Source organism: Sphaerodactylus townsendi, linkage group LG09 (genome assembly GCF_021028975.2).
Source record: "Sphaerodactylus townsendi isolate TG3544 linkage group LG09, MPM_Stown_v2.3, whole genome shotgun sequence".
NCBI lineage: Eukaryota > Metazoa > Chordata > Lepidosauria > Squamata > Sphaerodactylidae > Sphaerodactylus > Sphaerodactylus townsendi.
In genome coordinates, this window is record NC_059433.1 from 19,697,679 (window position 1) to 19,716,093 (window position 18,415).

Genomic DNA, 18,415 nt, shown 5'->3' on the forward strand with positions numbered 1-18,415 from the left:
TCGATGACAGATCTTTATTCGGGACGCCTCTCCGCGCTTCAAGGAAAGAAGCCACTGGAAACAGGAATTTAGGACCCACAGGAATTTAGGCGCCGCAGCCAGGAGTGCTGCTTTCACTTTGCAGCGAATGCCTCTCGGACCTCTGTGGGGCTTATTTATGGCGCGCGTGAAGCCTCGCCCTGCATGGCCGCAACATTACGCACGGCGATGGAGAGGGAGAAAGGGAATCGCGAGGGCTTCTGCGTAACCGGGTCCAGGCTAGGAGGGGAATGAATGGGGGCCAAGGGGCCGGTTCTGCGAGGCCAGCGGGCTCTAGGGCCTGCCAGGCGACGGCGGCGTCCTCCCTCCCTCCCTCCACCCCACCCCCGGTTGGGCGGGCCAGCGGCTGCGCGGCGCAGCCTGGCAGAGCTGCACGGGCCCGGCGTTTTTTTGCTGCTTCCCGGGAGCCGGCGCTGCAACCTGGCCGGGGGGCTGGAGGTGCGTTTTGGCCGGGGCCGCTCCTTGTCATGACCCCTGCCGTTAACGCCGCCTCCCGCCGACCTCTCCCCGCCTCCCCGCCGCTGCTCCTTGTGGCTCCGCTTCCTTGTCTGTGCGCTTCCGTCTCCGCGAGTACGAGTCCCCTCCGCCGGCGACTTTTGCTGGCCGGTGCCTGCCTGCCTGTGGCCCCTTCCTGCCGCCCTCCTGCTGCCAGGACGGCCTCTCCGCAGCGGCCAAAGCAAGACACGAGTGGGAGCTGGCTGTGGCAGCGTTGCTCCTGCCTCTGTTGACGCGCAGTGCAGCTTGGGAAAGGTTGGGGGTGGTGTAAGGGATGCTGTGCCACGCAAGGTCCTCCAGGTGGGACCTGGGGGACCCCCCACCCCGGAGAGGAGAAGAAGAAGAAGAAGAGTTTGGATTTATATCCGCCCTTTCTCTCCTGCAGGAGACTCAAAGGGGCTGACAATCTCCTTGCCCTTCCCCCCTCACAACAAACACCCTGTGAGGTGGGTGGGGCTGAGAGAGCTCCGAGAAGCTGTGACTAGCCCAAGGTCACCCAGCTGGCGTGTGTGGGAGTGCGCAGGCTAATCTGAATTCCCCAGATCAGCCTCCACAGCTCAGGTGGCAGAGCGGGGAATCAAACCCGGTTCCTCCAGATTAGATACACGAGATACACGGAGTTGCATCTACAGGGAACTACAGAGGTCCGCTCCCCTGGAGAAAAAGGATGCTGTGCAGGGTGGGCGCTGCGGCGCTGCTCCCTGCTGAAGTTGCGCCATCTCCAGATCTCCAGGAGGTCCTCTTTCTGGATCTGACACCCGCCCCCCTCGCTGGCAACCCTACCACAGAGATCAATTCCCTTGGTGAAAAATGATGCCCCAGTGCCGGGTGGGCTCTGAGGCATCGTATGCCACTGAGTCTTTCCCTCTGCAGGCTCAATCTGCAAATCTCCAGGAATTTACCAAACGGAAGCTGGCAACCCTTCATCCCTATCCCCTACCATTCTGTTAATCCTCATTAATAGCTTAGATATCCTCTGTGCCACATTGACTGTTTCTCAACTATTGTTGTTTCTGCTACGGCTTGATCTTGAACTTGCTCTGTTATTCTGAAAGCATCCCACAAATTTTTCCTTTCCCCTTGCTCGGCTGTTTCTCACCACCGCGCCACTCCTGCCCTTTTCTCTGATGTCCTTTTCTTGACATATCCGCGCTGTCTCTGAACGGTGTTCTGTTTTCACCACCATTCCTCCATTCTTCCGCAAGTGATGGGCCTGGGGGTGACATCTTGAGTAACTTAAAAAAAAAAAATCCCAAGTGAACACAAACTAAATGCTCTACTGTTGACGGATGTTAGCTAATGTGGGTTTTTAACAGGATGGCAAGAAAAGAAACTGAGATACTAACTAGCTGATTCCTGTAGGCAGAAATGATTGCTGTATTAAATTTTTAATACTAGCATTTTTGTTTAAAGCTAGTTGAAACATTTGGACAATTGTTAATTTAGAGGAATTTGAAAAGTGAGCATTGTGTGTCTGAGGAAGAGGGTGAATTTGTACGCCATTATACAATTATTCATTATACATTATTCACCTTACCGGTGAATTTGTACGCCATTATACAATTGTTAGTTAATGCCAGAGGGCTTTATTTTTTCTCAAACAGATTATTGTTGCTGGATTCAAACACTATATTGGGATGTCGCATCTCCTCCCCAGGTTAGGACTTAGACTAATTGTGGTTAAATGCTGTCATAGCCATATCTTCTTCCAGCTACAGAAGCAGTTAATTATTTTCCTGCATATGAATGAAAATTCTGCATATGCATGAAAATAAAATTTCTAGTCTCTTCAAGGTTTGCTCTGTAGAAGAAAAGTACATCAAAACTGTTGTATAGAACAATCTTTTTTTTTACCAAGTTCTACAAAAACTCACCTCCTTTCGTATTTTGCAAATAAATCACTATAGCCTTTGATGTTCCAACTGGATAGTAAGTGCTCTTCAAATACTGAAACACATCTTCCACCTAGTTGGGTGATAGATTTGAAAATGTATCTAAGTGCCTTTTGTCCTCCATATAGTACCTTCCATGAATGATTTCTAATCAATGTATCCTAGTGGATTTGCACAGTAACAGGAGATAGAACACAACAGGTGAACCAAGGAAGAAGAAGAAGAAGAGTTTGGATTTATATGCCCCCTTTCTCTCCTGTAGGAGACTCAAAGGGGCTTACAATCTCCTTGCCCTTCTCCCCTCACAACAAACACCCTGTGAGGTAGGTGGGGCTGAGAGAGCTCCAAAAAGCTGTGACTAGCCCAAGGTCACCCAGCTGGTGTGTGTGGGAGTGTACAGGCTAATCTGAATTCCCCAGATAAGCCTCCACAACTCAAGCGGCAGAGCTGGGAATCAAACCCGGTTCCTCCAGATCAGAGTGCACCTGCTCTTAGCCACTGTTCTTAGCCACTCTTAGCCACTACGCCATCACTACAGAGAGTGATGTGCATTGTTGAAATCCTTAGACTTGTTTCGTTCAGGTTCCAACTGATGATATGTGTCAATCATCCTGATAATATTCTTTAATGACCCCAAAGTAACCATTTTAAATCATGTTGCCTTTCAGAATGAAGCATGGCCGAGGACCCACAGAGAAATTTCCGATCTGTATATTATGAAAAAGTGGGCTTTCGTGGTGTGGAAGAAAAGAAGTCATTGGAAATCCTTCTGAAAGATGATCGATTGGGTATGTTTAAAAAATACACTGGGGAGAGGGGAGTCGATCTTTGAGGGCTGTTGGGCACCTGCTAATGACAGGATAGCATTATAGCTACTTCGCCCAATGCAGGTGGTTGCTTACAAATACACGCAGTGGCAGAGTGGTGGTGAATATCAGCAGACAACACGACTTCCCTTAAGCAAACGTCTTTCCAGAGGTAGTTCATTTGTTCAGATCCCCCTGCCAGATGGTGGAAAGGGTCTGACTGTTCATTACCCTATTTCCCTGAATACAAGACATCCCCTGAAAATAAGACATAGTAGAGGTTTTGCTGAAGTGCGAAATATAAGGCATCCCCCGAAAGTAAGACGTAGCAAAGTTTTTGTTTGGAAGCATGCCCGACGAACAGAACACAGAAAAATAAGACATCCCCTGAAAATAAGACATAGTAGAGGTTTTGCTGAAGTGCGAAATATAAGGCATCCCCCAAAAGTAAGACGTAGCAAAGTTTTTGTTTGGAACCATGCCCGACGAACAGAACACAGAAAAATAAGACATCCCCTGAAAATAAGACATAGCGCATCTTTGGGAGCAAAAATTAATATAAGACACTGTCTTATTTTCGGGGAAACACGGTAGATGCAAAAGCATGGCAGAGCTACAGTTGCAAAGCAATCATTGGTTTGGGCCTACTGTATGTATGAAATCGGTTGCAATCCCATGTTTGTATCAGCAGAGTAAGGCAGAGCTACCCATAATAGACAAGGAGGCCTAGAAGTCCAACTGCTTACACTCAGCAGCCTCCCACCTTCTTAGAATAAGACACTTCACATGAGATGTTCTTTCCACAGGAAGGCTTTACTTGGTAGTCGCAGCATACAATATACTATACAAAGGACTGAGCACTAAGATAAGTAAAGATACATACAGAGTTCTATACACTGCCTTTATAATGTTCAAGCTAGCACTTTACCCAGCAACAGTCTTCCATAGGAACAGAGTCACAGTCTCTTGCACCGATCACAAAGGTTGACTATCACAAGTTACTCCAGACTCTCTGGCTCATTCCGCACCTGCAGAATAATGCACTTTCAAACTGCTTTCAGTGCTCTTTGAAGCTGTGCGGAATGGCAAAATTCACTTGCAAACAGTTGTGAAAGTGGTTTGAAAACACATTATTTTGCATGTGCGGAAGGGGCCTCTGTCTCCTTCCTTGTTGCTGACTCAGCTATCTGCTGCCTTGTAGATGAACCCTCTTTTTTCACATACCATAACAGTTTGTGTGTGTCTCTGTGTGTGCATGCCATCAAGACCTGTTCCATAACGACCAATAGACCCAGGTTAAGGATGGTTAAAAACCCTGTTTTGGGGGGGGGGGGGACTTTGCATGGACCCTGCCCCTAAAAACGAGTCTGCTATTCAAGAGTCTTTTGAAAAATCCCTGGTTGTAGCCGCTTGCAAGCAAACGGCTGGGCAGGAGGTGCTTTATTTGCCTCCATTTTCCTTTTTAAAAAATTTCACGGCTTACATCTGCGTAGCCATGGAGGTTCAGATGGTCCTATCGGGAGACATCAGCATGGATGTGGGGTTCATTTGTTCATTTCTGCGTGGATACACATAGGTGATACTGTGCCCTTGAGAATGTGTCCTGATTACAGGAGCCCAGTGTAAGGTTTGAGAATAAAGACAATGATTCATGACACTCTTTAATTTTTCTAAATAACTTTTTTTCCACAGATATCGAGAAGCTTTGCACATTTAGTCAAAGATTTCCTCTCCCATCTATGTATCGAACCCTGGTGTGGAAGGTGCTTTTAGGTATGGTTAATCCCCCCAAATGACATGCTTCGTTTTGATTGTTGCTTTAAATGAATTCTTACCACTGTGGGATTCTGGAATGACCTTGGAACAGGGGTCTTACATGTCTATTCCACGGGTACTCAGATGGCAAAAATACCAGAAGTTGATATTGTAGAGGTTTGTGCTCAAACCTGTACAGTTATTGTGCCTTCTGTCTTTTTAGTCAATATCTTAATTTCTGTAATTTTATTTTTACTGCAAGCTCTGGTTGAGTCAGCAGACAAGAGAAGAGAAAAAACACTGTAAGACACACAGAAATGGAACTTCCAATGCATACATTTTATCATTGTGTGTTTTGGATTGGTATTCTGTGATAGAATATATGCTGTTTTCGTGACCTATACTTTTCATAACTATGTTATTTAGGATATAGCTTAGGACAGTGATGGCGAACCTTTTTGAGACCGAGTGCCCAAACTGCAACCCAAAACCCACTTATTTATCGCAAAGTGCCAACAGGGCAATTTAACCTGAATGCTGAGGTTTTAGTTTAGAAAAAATGGTTGGCTCTGAGGCGTGCGTTACTCGGGATTAAGCTTGGTGGTAGTTGGCTTTGCTTTGAAGCAACTGTGCAACTCTTCCAACAGGTGAATCACGACCCTAGGAGGGTTTATGCATAAGCAAGCTCCATTGCCAGCAACCAAGCTTACTCCTAGGTAAAGGATCATGCTTTAGTTCTTTGCATGAAAATCAGTGGGGTTTAACAGCGCTTAACAGAGTTACCTATACTGCTTCCCCAAAACTAGGTCTTAGGTTTAATGCTAATAAGCAAGCCCAGTGGCCCAGGCCAGCCTAGATGTGTGTGTGTGGGGGGGGGGATTTCCCCCCCACATGATGAACTCTGTTTGTGCATGCCCACAGAGAGGGCTCTGAGTGCCACCTCTGGCACCCATGCCATAGGTTCGCCATCACTGGCTTAGGACATCCTTTCACACAGAAGATTCCAGCTTCAATCTCTGGTTAAAGGGGAAATCAGATAACAGGACAGATAAATACATCTCCCTGAGACTACAGGTTAGGTTAAATAACTGTAGGCCAGATGGACCAGAACTCTAGTAGTAACAAAGAACATTTGACTATGTGCGTCTCACACTTCAGTTTTCTCTTTCTTGTGGGAGTACCTTAAAATTTATTTGCTCCGTGAATGAATTAATGAGGTCTAGTTCTACGTACAAGGTGCACAGTGCTGCCCTTTAAGTTTGGTATCTCGTCCATTGGGCAGGGAAACTGTAAAAGGAATATCTAAACAATTGTACCAAATAATATATACATTCTCCTTTTCAAGGTATTCTTCCTCCCCATCATGAATCTCATACATTTGTGATGAAGTACCGCAAAGAGCAATATAAAGACGCATACCATGCCCTTCAAGTAATTCGCTTTATCAATGAGTCGACCCCAGAAGTTGAGGTTTTCCTCCGAATATATCAGCTGGAATCGGGAAAACTACCTCGAAATCCATCTGTCCCATTGGTTAGTCACCTTTTATTTGGTTTCAACCAGATTTTGCTGTACAAGTTCAGATCTTTCCTCCTCTGGAATTATCTCAAAGGAAATTCACAGTGGTGAAATCTGCCTCCTGAATGTCATGTCTCTGTGTATATATATATATATATATATATATATATATACACACACACACACACACACACACACACACACACACACACACACACACACACACACACACACACACACACACACACACACACACACACACACACACACACACACACACACACACACACACACACACACAAGCCTTTATTGGCATAGACAGAAAAAGTTACATAAATCAGGAACAATTGCATGGGTACATGATAGATAAAAGGCCCCACGGGGAGCACAACAAATATGTTCTACTGGGAACTCTCAACTATCTCCGCAATGAAATTGGCGATCTCTTCACAAAGACCGGGGTCCGAGTTGTTTAACAATAGAGATAACCTAATCAGGTCAGGCAGTCCAGATTGAAAGAAAAAGTGTAGGTTGATATATTTAGATCTGATGTTATCAAATCTGGTGCAGTGCAAGAGTTGGTGAGTCAGGGTTTCAACCACATTAAGTTTGCAACTGCATAACCTTGCGGATTTGTCTAAACTGCTGAACCTACCCTTTAATAGGGCAGAGGGCATAACGTTAAAACGCGCAATGGTAAGGGCTCTATGTCTCTGTAGAGATTGGCCATGCCAGCAGGGGCTGATGGGAATTGTAGTTCATGAACATCTGAAGCGCTAGAGTTGGACAGTTCTACTGTAGAGGAGATGTGTATGGAACTTTTTGGAGGGGGGTGAGAATGAGAAGCTGCCAGATACCCTTTGAAAAGACCACAAGAGCTTCTAATTTCAGCCTTTTTTTTTGCACTATCCAGGATTAATAACAAAGAGTTTCTCCTTGTAGCAAATGGGGCGGAGATATTCAGCTTTTCTTCTATGTGGGATGAAGTGCCCCTTGCTAGAGACCAAATGGTTGGTCGTAGTATCTGCCACTCAAGTAGACCAGAAAGTACAAGATACTGCTCTTTTTCCCCAAATGAATGAAAGACTGGCCCTACTTAGCCATGGGAGAAAGCAGGAGTGATCCTATTGAATTTGGTTGTACGTCTGAATAAGCCGCTTCTCATTAGATAGAATAAGATATCAGCACTGCGCTTCTATTGTGATCAGCCAGAAGTAAACTTGTTGAGGTGGTGCTGAATTGCTCTTGTTGCATGCGGATAGACGTATACCTGAAGCAGAGTTTTCCAGCCACATTTTGCAGTTTTTTGCACATTTTGCACTTCACATCGAAGGCACTTTATTTTCTCCAAGATAATTAATACCAAGATTAATTACTACCAATGTTGCTTTTTATTTGTGTCATTGTTATTTATTGCCGTTTTGTGTGTGTGTATGGGAAGAGCAATAAGATGGCATTGGGATTTCAGGGGGTATAATGACATAGAACAAAAATGGGTTGAAGTCTATTCTTTGTACAGGTTTCTTGCTCATGGGAGCCTGGATCTGTCTTACTGTTTGTTGCCAACTTCCCCAGCCTAAAATCCCTCAGAGATCTTGGGGGTCCTCTAATAGCCATTTCACCTTTATCCAATTCCTTCCTTTACTTGAGCATGAGCCAACAGTCTACAAATACTAGTCTCAGAAATTCTGCTTTACCTTGGAGATAAAGTTGTGCCATTTCAGAACAGCACCAGTTTCCCCTTGAAGAGCTCTAAGCATAAATGAAAGTGCTAACCCAGGTGTAATGCTAGGCACCTCACCCCCAGTCCAATTTTATACACCCCTAAATAGAAGAAAGAAATGGGGGCTAGTAACATTTGATCCCCTGACCCAATCTGTACCAAATTCAGGGGTTCTGATAAGGAGAATCGCTAGCAGCTATGAAATTTGGTGCCTCTATCTTAAAAACAGCCTCCTCAAAGCCCCACAAAGAATCCCCGAAGTCTTCAATGGGAGCGATCCGAAAAAAGCCAAAGAAAGGTGATTTTTGTGCTTTTTTTGTATTCAGATTATTGGGCTAGTGTTAATAAGCGCTATTTTTTTCAGCCAGGAAAAAAGCCAAAAAAATGCCAAAAAGGTTGGTGGGAAGGGTTGGTTTGGCAAATCGAAAAGCACACCCCAGTACGCATCTGTCTCACTGGCTGTATTCTTCAGTATAGTGATTCTGAAGGTGAAGTCCCTTTTGTGAAAACTCCTGGGAGGAGGCTGAATTTACTCTCCTTAGCAAGCCACAGGGCTTGACAGGGCCTTTCCCCACTTACCTTAAGCCCCGTGCTACTTGAGGAGAGTAGTGCGGGGTCCCCCGGCACTCCCCACGAGAGGGGCGGCGACAAGCATAGCCGCCCCGATGCTGCCGCTGTCGCGCCCCCTCAACGCGCGGCATCCCTGACGCTCTTGCAAAGGGCGCCTTTTGATGACCCCGCGCAGAGCGCGGAGTCGTGGGGACGCTTGGGCGCGCGCCAGGGATGCCACACGCTGGGAGCAGCACGCAGCAAAGGGCCCGCAAAGGTAAGTGGGGAAAGGGCAACAAATTCCAGAGCCCAGAACACCATGTGGTGGTACCTGGTATTTTCATCAGTCACTGATTGTATCACTTCTTGCTGATTCTCATAAGGAATACAAAATTTATTTAGGTGAGGGATTGAGGTTAGTTTTTGTTGTTGTTGTGATGATGACAAGAGTTACCTCATATTTGTGGATACATGACCATGTTTTTGGTATAGCTTTAAAAATGGCAAGCAATTGTGAAGAGTTCAGGATTTGATGTGGTAACAATAGCTAGAATGTATTGTCATTCGCGCGTAAAAACCTGGGGGCTGAAAATGTCTGGCTCCTACATTTTTGGGGTGGCTCTTACAGCCAAAGAAAATTGGTCAATGCCTAGAGTATGATGAAGTCTGTTTTACCTTTCTAGGAACCTGAAGATGAAGTATTCCTTGCTATTGCTAGGGCTATGGAGGAAATGGTGGAAGACAGCATCGATTGCTATTGGCTCGTCAGTAGTTTTGTGAACCTGTTTAACAATAAATACAAGGACTCTTTACCCCAACTGGTAAGAACGTATTTTTTCCCCAGAGTGAGAAGCAGGTTAATAAGATGATGGATGTTCAGATTTTATTGTATATTGTGCTTATCTTATGTTCTAATAGCCAAGTTGGCCAAATGTGAGGATACTTAAACCCAGTGATTGAGACTGCAGAAAAATCTGGGAAGGGGTTTTAAAACCTCAAAATGATAAAAGAAGCCACACTAGCCAGGCCTGGCCCCAATGAATCCTTCCTCAAAGGCCAAAACAGCCCTGGAAAGGACTCTGCCCTCTCCCCCTGCTTTTTATTCACTGATACCCAGCCTGGAATGCTGTAGTTGCCTAGCAACAGCCACTGAGGGAATCAGTTTGTTAAAAACAACTACTCTACAAAGGAGATTAGGCTGAAAATACATGATTAACATAAAATCACCCAGACTCTACTCTGAAGCTCTTAGTTGCTAGTTTTTATCGAAAAATGCCAGTTCTTTGATCTTAAAAACATCAATTGATGAAAATATCAAAATTGCAGAATAATAATCTGCAATCAGAAATACAAATTTGAAGAAAACACAAGAATAACGTATATTTATATAATTGAAGTTTCAAAAAAGGTCTTAATCACATCAAACGGGGAACTGTTAACCAAATGGAAAAAGTGTTGGATCAAAACATAGTCAAAATTAGATATTAACTGCAACTAAAGATGTATTTGGAAGATTTCTGCTCACATTATCTACTTCTTTATCACTTCATTCTTCACTGCATACTTGATTGCCATACCCTCAAAATCATTCTTTTGGCAACTGGTTACAGATAGCAGGGCCATAGCTCTGTTCTTGGTACCAAAAAGCGAGGTCATACATTATCCAAAATTAAAAGTTCAATACAGTATTTCACAGCAATTAAAAGTGTCACCAGGAAAATTTAAAGTACTTAATAACAGTGATTCAAAATGGGAATTATGGAAACTATGTTAAGCATAGATATAAGTTGTAAGAAAGATAGATATATATTGAAATATTTTATTTATGTGGGTAAAATGTTAGGAGAATTGTACAGAATTACTGATATTCGAGTGAGCAGTGTCCTGCTGACAAATGAGTATTACAATGAAGAAAAATGTATCAGAGGGATAAGCATATGATATGTAGCTTACTAATTTAAGGGTATAGACCATAAACAACATAACGTTGACATTTTAGTTCAAGGAAAAGCCCCATCACACTGGGTTTGGGACAAGGGTTCTATCTTTTTTTTTCAAATCTTTTTCTTTTTTCTTTATCCCTCTTATCTTATTATTAAAGTACTCTCTCTTATTAATTTTCTCTAGAAACTACACTTAAACCATGGTGTCGCCTCCCTTTGTAACAGATTGTAAGAAAAGTTGAGAATTTAAGCAAATCTATGTTCTAAGACAAAATGCATGTATCCTACAAGAAACGGGGGGAAGAGGACATGGTTACTTGTATTTCTTTTTTTTTTCTTCTGTATAATATTTAACTTTCCTGCATGTATATAAAACTTAAATAAACAATTAAAAAAAATTAAAAGTTCAGTGCCAATGTGCTCACGCATAGGTCAGCCTGCACACAAGAGATGCCCTGCTGGGTCAGACTAGTGGTCCATCTAGCCCAGCATCTTGTTTCAGACAGTGGCCAACCAGTTGCCTCGGAGGGCTAACAGATGGGGCACAGAAGCCAAGGACTTCCTCTGATGTTGACTGCTGGCATTAGTAATCAGAGGGTTACTGCCTGCAGATATGAAGGTGCCTGTCAGCAGGTTAAACAACAGTGCAAAGGGGGCAAATTCAACCAGGTTAAAGGTAACGCTATCAAAAGGAAATAAGCACAAAATAATTTTAAAACAACCGTGCACTTAAGAACACATTAAAAGCAAAGTAGGCTTCTAGGCCATACAAGTCGCAAACTTTGCAGTATACTAAACACCTCTTGCAGTTCCTTATGATACCACTGATCAATTCAGTGAAACAATTTTCATGGACCAGACGCATTTCAACCAGAAATGCTGAAGTGGTCACAATCCACTAGTACAGGGGTCTGCAACCTGCTTCTCTCCAGATGTTCATGGACTACAAATCCCATCAGCCTCTGCCAGGGACTGATGGGATATGTAGTCCATGAACATCTGGAGAGCCGCAGGTTGCAGACCCCTGCACTAGTACATACACACTAGTTGAAGGATCAAACCGTGTTGTAAGCCTCGTGAGGTCATATGGATGCCTGAAAAATTAATGATAGATCAAAAATGTAACATTTAAAGGAAATATACTAAATAGAATGAGTGAAATATTAAACTGGACTCACATTTCCAAATGTATACTAAAGTGAAAATAACTTTCAGAATGTTTCATCTGGCTCATGTTCTTAACAGCCATCTCAAAGGGAATGTAAAGGTGGTCTCATTCTGTAAATTTAAAAAATTGTAAACCTGGGGACAAAACTATGATGAAGATGTCAGTACAAGTAATACTAAGGTAGGGTGCTGTGTGGTTTCCGGGCTGTATGGCTGTGTTCTAGAAGCATTCTCTCCTGACGTTTCGCCTGCATCTGTGGCTGGCATCTTCAGAGAATCTTCAACAATACAATACTAAGGTAATTGAAATAAGCCAATCATATAAATAGATTATGACAGACAGACAACCTTTATTGGCACATAAAACATACTAGGCAATCATGATTAAGCCATAAAAAAACTAAGAACAAGCTATAGCCACAAATTACAGAAAGTAAAAGTAAAACAACAACTTATCTCCCAGCCTTATCTTGATGCAGCTTTATGGCATCTTGCAAAATTTTTGCTACTTTCTCACTTATTTCAAGATTGGAATTGTTCAAGAAAAGAAACGGCTTAGCAGAATCAGAAGGTTCATGTTTATTAATTGGCTCCGTGTCACGACCAAAGCATGGTGTCTTAGTGTGCTGCCAGGTGCACAGACAAAAGACTTGTTTGTAGTAAGGTGGCTCTGAAAAGCTGCCACGCTGGGTTGAATAAATGCTGGGCCCCCAGTGAATGATCACGTGGCTCGTTCACTTTTTCCTTTCTCGGTGTTTTTTATTAGCATAACCAGTGAACACTGGAAATTCTAGCAACCCTCACAGTACAATTTAACCTTTTAACCACATTTATCTAACGTGACGTATTTTCTCCCATGTGTCAGACCGAATTTATTTTTACGAATGCCGTTGGTTTTCTTCTATGGAACCTGGACTTTAAGATTTTTATTTGGCCCATTTTGTTATTTCTTGTCCTATTTTTCCTGCAGCTAAAATATTTGGAACAGTCTTTGAGCCTTGAAGACAGCAGACTCCTAAAGCACCTGAAATCATGTTCAGCCATGGGCCAACTTCCTTACAATCTCTGGTTTAGGAAGTGTTTTGCTGGGTGTCTACCTGAATCAAGCTTACAAAGGCAAGTCATTCTTTGTGGTGAAGCAACCTGGATTCTCCATTGGCTGTCTAAGGTGTACAGGAGCCTGGCCATTGCCCTGAGCCTCCACCTGGTGGCTTGCCACTCTCCCAGCTTGCTGAATATTGGCAAGGTGTATCTCTTTCTCCCATTCAGTATGCTGTCATCAACTGGTCAGTTTAGGAATGACCCATCAAAGAGAGCCAGTACTCCCAACTTCCTTCCATGTTTCCCTTACCATTCTAAGGGCCCTTCCGAATTGTAGGAGTCGACCTTAGATCAACTTGAGTCCGACCCGATGCTCCGCACAGACGGAGCGTCGGACTCGTGTCTGACTCGACTCACCCCCCTCTCACCGTTGAATTTCTGAGCTTGACTGGGGGGTCGAGTCGACTGGTGGACTCGGGTTGCGCTCGAGCCGAAGCTGGCGGAGTGCGGAATCTCCGTCGACTTGACTCTGCCATCTAGCCAATCACAGCTCAGTATTTCGCCCATGCGCAGAAGGGGAGACTCGTGGCGGCGGCAAAAAGCTTTGGGCATGCGCAGAACGGGGGACTCAGCAACCAATCAGAACGCAGCGCAGGGAGGTGGTCCCGCCCTCTGAGCTCGGCTCTGGAGACACGAGTCAGTTGCTGTGCAGAGGAACGGGAGGACTCGAGCTGAGGTACGATTCCTCTGACACGAGTCGAACCTGAGTCGTCTCGTGTGTCCGGAAGGGGCCTTAAGGCTCTGCCTAATGCTTGCATCTCTTGCTACCCAAGGTCTGGTTACCATGGGGACAGTTTGCCTTACTTGTACACTCCTGTAGAAGTAGCGATTTAGCAACTGACTGTCCCGTCCCCACCCTTCCCTGGCACCCATTTTAAACATCATGTTTGAACAGTGGAGGTCTAAGTGGTAAAGAGAACAATTACCAGCATTTAAAATAGTAAATAATTTATTAAAAGCAAAAAAGTTGACATGCATACTCTTAGCACAGTAACAGATTTTACTTATTTATTTATTACATTTATACCCCGCCATATATTTACGACTCAAGGCGGCTTACAATAAAATTGAGCAAGGAGTACAAGGGAATGATGTAAATGTGTGAACTTCAGCCCTATACCTCCCCTAGCTGAACTTGTTCTAAGGCAGACTCTTTGACTTAGAAGTTACAGTTTGCTGAAAACTTCCTATAACCTGGAAGTCTTTATCCAGGCAGATAACCCCTGGTCAGCCATGTAGCAATTGCAGCCATCACGATGGAGCTCAGGTGTGAGAATTCCTTCCTTCAGATGGAATCCCAAAATGGACCCTTCTCCAGCTGTGTAGAGGGATTTTCTTATCCTGTTGGCTTACCGCTTGGGACTCAAAGGCCGTTTCCGCATGGCCACGATTGGGGTTGGGTTGGCGTATACGACGCTGACCCAACCCCCCTGAGAAACAGCCGGGAAGATGGCGCTGCGGCGCGCCGTCGCCCAGCCAACTTGCCGTGTCTGTGGCCATCTGGCACGTCACCGAGGCCTGGGGACACGCCCCCTTGCCCTGCGCGAGTGCTCCGGCATTGCAGGGCAGGGGGGCGTGTCCCCAGGGCTTGGCGATGCGCTGGACGGCCACAGACACAGTAGGTAGAGGGCGAAAGGGGGGGAGGGCATCTTCGAGCTGCTGCCGTTCGCACGGCAGTGGCTCGAAGCTGCCGTTTTCCGAAAACCTCTCTGGGGAAGCAAGGTCGGAAAATGGCGGCTGCGAAGCAGCTGCGCCCCCTGTGCGAACGGCTCCCTGGGGACGGCGTTTTTGCCATCACCAGGGCGCCGTATTTGGCTCGTGTGGAAAGGGCCAAAGAATCTTTCTTGAGGTCTTTGGAAGGATACATCTTGCATCTGCCAGCGTCAGACACCAGCGAAGGTGTGAGCTGGCCATTTCATTTCCGGAACTTCGATTATTGGCCTTTGGGTGATATTTAGGAGCAATTGACTTACTCCCTTTTACCTGACTTCTTGTTAGGAGAGAACTTTAAACAAAAACCCTAAATGGAGGGCGGTTGTCAAGTACAAACTCTGAAGTAAAAAAGAAATTTGACCACATTCTCTTTGCCTGTCCTCCTGAAATCTTAGTCTGTATGGAGTTCTCTTATTGGCTTTAGACATTTTCCTACTTGGGGCAGTTTTGGTCACTCCCTGCTCCACCATGCTGTTGAAATACCTGAGTAGGTGTTCGGAGCACTTCAGAATCAAGATTTGTAAAATCCTTTTAAATATTCCAAGTTCTGATAGTGGGTATGAAACTCAGTACCCTAAAAATCTTCACTGAGTTTTTAAAAAAATCAAGTTTTTGACTTTATGGTTGCCAAGATATTCTTGAAAGGGCCTTGGTGAAATCTGAGGGTCTGAATACAGTTTTATATTGTTTTAGAGTCTGGGGCTTTGGTGTCTGTCATAGTTCCTTGCTTTTCTCATCTCAAGCCAACTAGAAAAATTACACAGTCTAAACAAATGTGTAAATTATAACTTTCACAGATTATGGAATGTAAGAGGAGCAGCAGTGGCGTAGGAGGTTAAGAGCTCGTGTATCTAATCTGGAGGAACTGGGTTTGATTCCCCGCTCTGCTGCCTGAGCTGTGGAGGCTTATCTGGGGAGTTCAGATTAGCCTGTGCACTCCCACACACGCCAGCTGGGTGACCTTGGGCTAGTCACAGCTTCTCGGAGCTCTCTCAGCCCCACCTACCTCACAGGGTGTTTGTTGTGAGGGGGGAAGGGCAAGGAGATTGTCAGCCCCTTTGAGTCTCCTGCAGGAGAGAAAGGGGGGGTATAAATCCAAACTCTTCTTCTTCTTCTTCTTTACAAGGAAGCACACACGCACACACATTCATATAGAACTGTGGAGTTCAGTCCAGACAGTTGCAAAATCCTGATGTTTCTTGAACGACAGCATTTAAAATTAAGGTGCCCATCAATTCCAGTGAATTCAAGAAGGGTACAGTAGGATGTGTTGGCAGTCTGAATTTCCTCCCAATTTATGACAGACAAAATGTGTCATTCAGACTGTATGGGACATTCAGTTCACTGAGGCGTCATTCTGGTCAGGGAAAATAAAACTACTTCATTGAATATGACTCCGAAGCGTAAGCCCTTTTCAGTTTTGACTCTCTGACTTTTCTAGGGTCTGGGACAAAGTGATAAGCGGTTCCTGCAAAATCCTTGTCTTTGTGGCTGTTGAAATTTTGTTAACTTTCAAAATGAAATTGATGGTACTGAATAGTGCGGACAAGATTGCCCAGTTTTTGGAAAATGTAAGTATGCTTTTCGAGCGCATATTAAACAAAACACAAGATTATATGTATTTGTGTGGGTTTTAGAGATCAAGAGAAAGCCAGCTGTGGTTTCTCCAGTTTCAGGGTGGGTAAAGGGTTCAAAATATTGAGTGGTTTGGCAGCAAAATTACTGGTAGTGCGTTATATTTACGTGGAGAAATAATCAAAATTATTTCCAATACCAATACTACCAATACCACCCCAAGCTGAATGAACCTGCTGTAGGCTTTGATAATAACATTCCCTCCTGTTACTGTGTGGCTGTAGAGAAAGGGAGCACGGGCATTGTATGGCGGACCTAGGGGCATTAAAGCGCCCGTCCCAAGGAGCCATTAGCACAGAGTAGCAGCCTTTGCTGCGCGGCAGCGTACCCTCACGCTACTCCGACCGCCCGCCAAAGCCGGCCATTTTAACCTAAACTCGGGGGAGGCGAGGTTGTTGAAAATACCGGCTTGGAGCCCCTACCGTGTGAGCGGCAGCGTGAAGCCTCCCACTCCCTCCCGTCCTTACCCCTGGTCTCTGGCCCTCCGGTAGCTCGCCCGAGGAGCCTGGAGCACCCTGCCCTCGCGACGCCTTGCTCGAAGCTTAGTAGCGGCGCGGGGCGGTGTCTCAGGTGATGTCTCCGGCGATGCCTGGCATTCTAGCCAGCAGGTCAGCCGAGGCGATGGCATCCAGCGGCGCCCGTCGTCCCAGTGGCCAGGATTAAGGGACCGTCCGGTGGACGGGTCCCCAGCGTCATGAAATTCAGGCCGGTGGTTCGCCGACCCAACCCCTTCCGCCTCCGTGCGGAAGGGGCCGGAGTCAGGGAACCCGGACCCAACCCAGCAACAAAAAGCCTCATGAAATTTTGCTTTCAGACATCATACCAAACTCGTAGCTGAGCTCCCTTAACCATAGTTCAGTGTGATGCCTGAATGATGACACAATGAATTCACTCCATGTTCAATACATGGTATGCAAAGTGCACTTTAAATTCACATTAAAAAGGTAAAGGTAGTCCCTTATGCGAAAACTGGGTCATTTTCTGACCCATGGGGTGATATCACATTTACTAAACAGAGTGTATTCATGGGCCGGTTTACCATTTCTTTCCCCGGTCACCTACATTTTACCCCCCAGCAAGCTAGGTACTCGTTTTATTGACCTCAGAAATAAGGAAGGCTGAAACCTTCAGCCGGCTTCTTGAAATCGATGCCCATCCAAATCGAACTCAGGTTGTGGGCGGATCTTACTACCCTTTGCATCTTACTACCCTTTGCCACTGGTCATTTACATTCTCATCCAACGGAGTGGCATTTGCAGTCATGAATAGCTTTCAGGAATGATTTAATAATAAGCATGACAAAGCAAAGGTCATTTGGTGTTTTCCCGTTCCCATAATTTTCGCAACCAGGCTTCCTCATCTCTGGTGGGGGCGACTCTGGGACACTTGTGCCTTTGCATACAGGAAGTTTCCACTGCACACGAAAACAAATGGAAATGCCTTTGGTGATGGAAGACCTCTGGATGTGCAGTAGAGCTCGGCCCCACTAGTTACGGCAAGAAATGAGTATCTTAAAGCAATTGAAATACTTACCCTTGTCTTTTCTAGATACCTCAAGACAATACGGATGCAATTGTGAGCAAAGCCATTGAGCTGTGGCATAAACACTGTGGAACACCTGCTCATTCAGTCTGAGCCCTTGCTGACCACAGTTTTGTGTTATCGTGTGTGCGTGTATGTCTTTTGTGCACCCCTCTCCCTGGAAACACCATATTAAAAGTATTTAAACATTGGTGAGGTGTTGATCATTATTTATTTTGGTTCATTGCTTCCACTATTGGAATAGTTTGCGGTTTATAAGCACAAAGAGTGAGTTGAGTTCATTTGTGAGTCTGTAATTCTAGGTACACTTAATTTACAATAAGCCTCATTTATCTCAGTTCAACATAATTTAAAGTAACCAGTACAGATTTAAGAACATAAGAACAAGCCAGCTGGATCAGACCAGAGTCCATCTAGTCCAGCTCTCTGCTACACGCAGTGGCCCACCAGGTGCCTTTGGGAGCTCACATTCAGGATGTGAAAGCAATGGCCTGCTGCTGCTACTGCTCCTGAGCATCTGGTCTGTTAAGGCATTTG

General features: G+C 45.0%; 1 protein-coding gene across 2 annotated transcripts; it reads left to right on the plus strand.

Moving 5' to 3' along the window:
• Positions 1–324: 324 nt before the first annotated feature.
• TBC1D7 (TBC1 domain family member 7) lies at positions 325–18,068 on the plus strand. 2 transcript variants are annotated; one of them, XM_048507812.1, is made up of 9 exons: positions 463–477; positions 2,139–2,191; positions 3,095–3,214; positions 4,925–5,005; positions 6,333–6,520; positions 9,461–9,598; positions 12,858–13,003; positions 16,143–16,272; positions 17,885–18,068. In XM_048507812.1, exons 3-9 carry the CDS (start codon positions 3,103–3,105, stop codon positions 17,969–17,971), a joined length of 882 nt encoding a protein of 293 aa, XP_048363769.1. In that variant the 5' UTR covers positions 463–477; positions 2,139–2,191; positions 3,095–3,102; the 3' UTR covers positions 17,972–18,068. The 2 variants fall into 2 exon arrangements, with proteins under 2 accessions (XP_048363768.1, XP_048363769.1); XM_048507811.1 differs by lacking the exon at positions 2,139–2,191 and having other exon boundaries at positions 325–477.
• Positions 18,069–18,415: the final 347 nt, after the last annotated feature.

Coding starts and splice junctions, on each gene's coding strand:
- TBC1D7 (XM_048507811.1), top strand. CDS start 3,103: ATGGCCGAGGACCCACAGAGAAATTTCCGATCTGTATATTATGAAAAA. Junction 3,215..4,924: donor TCTGAAAGATGATCGATTGG/GTATGTTTAAAA, acceptor TTTTTTCCACAG/ATATCGAGAAGCTTTGCACA. Junction 13,004..16,142: donor CCTGAATCAAGCTTACAAAG/GCAAGTCATTCT, acceptor TGACTTTTCTAG/GGTCTGGGACAAAGTGATAA.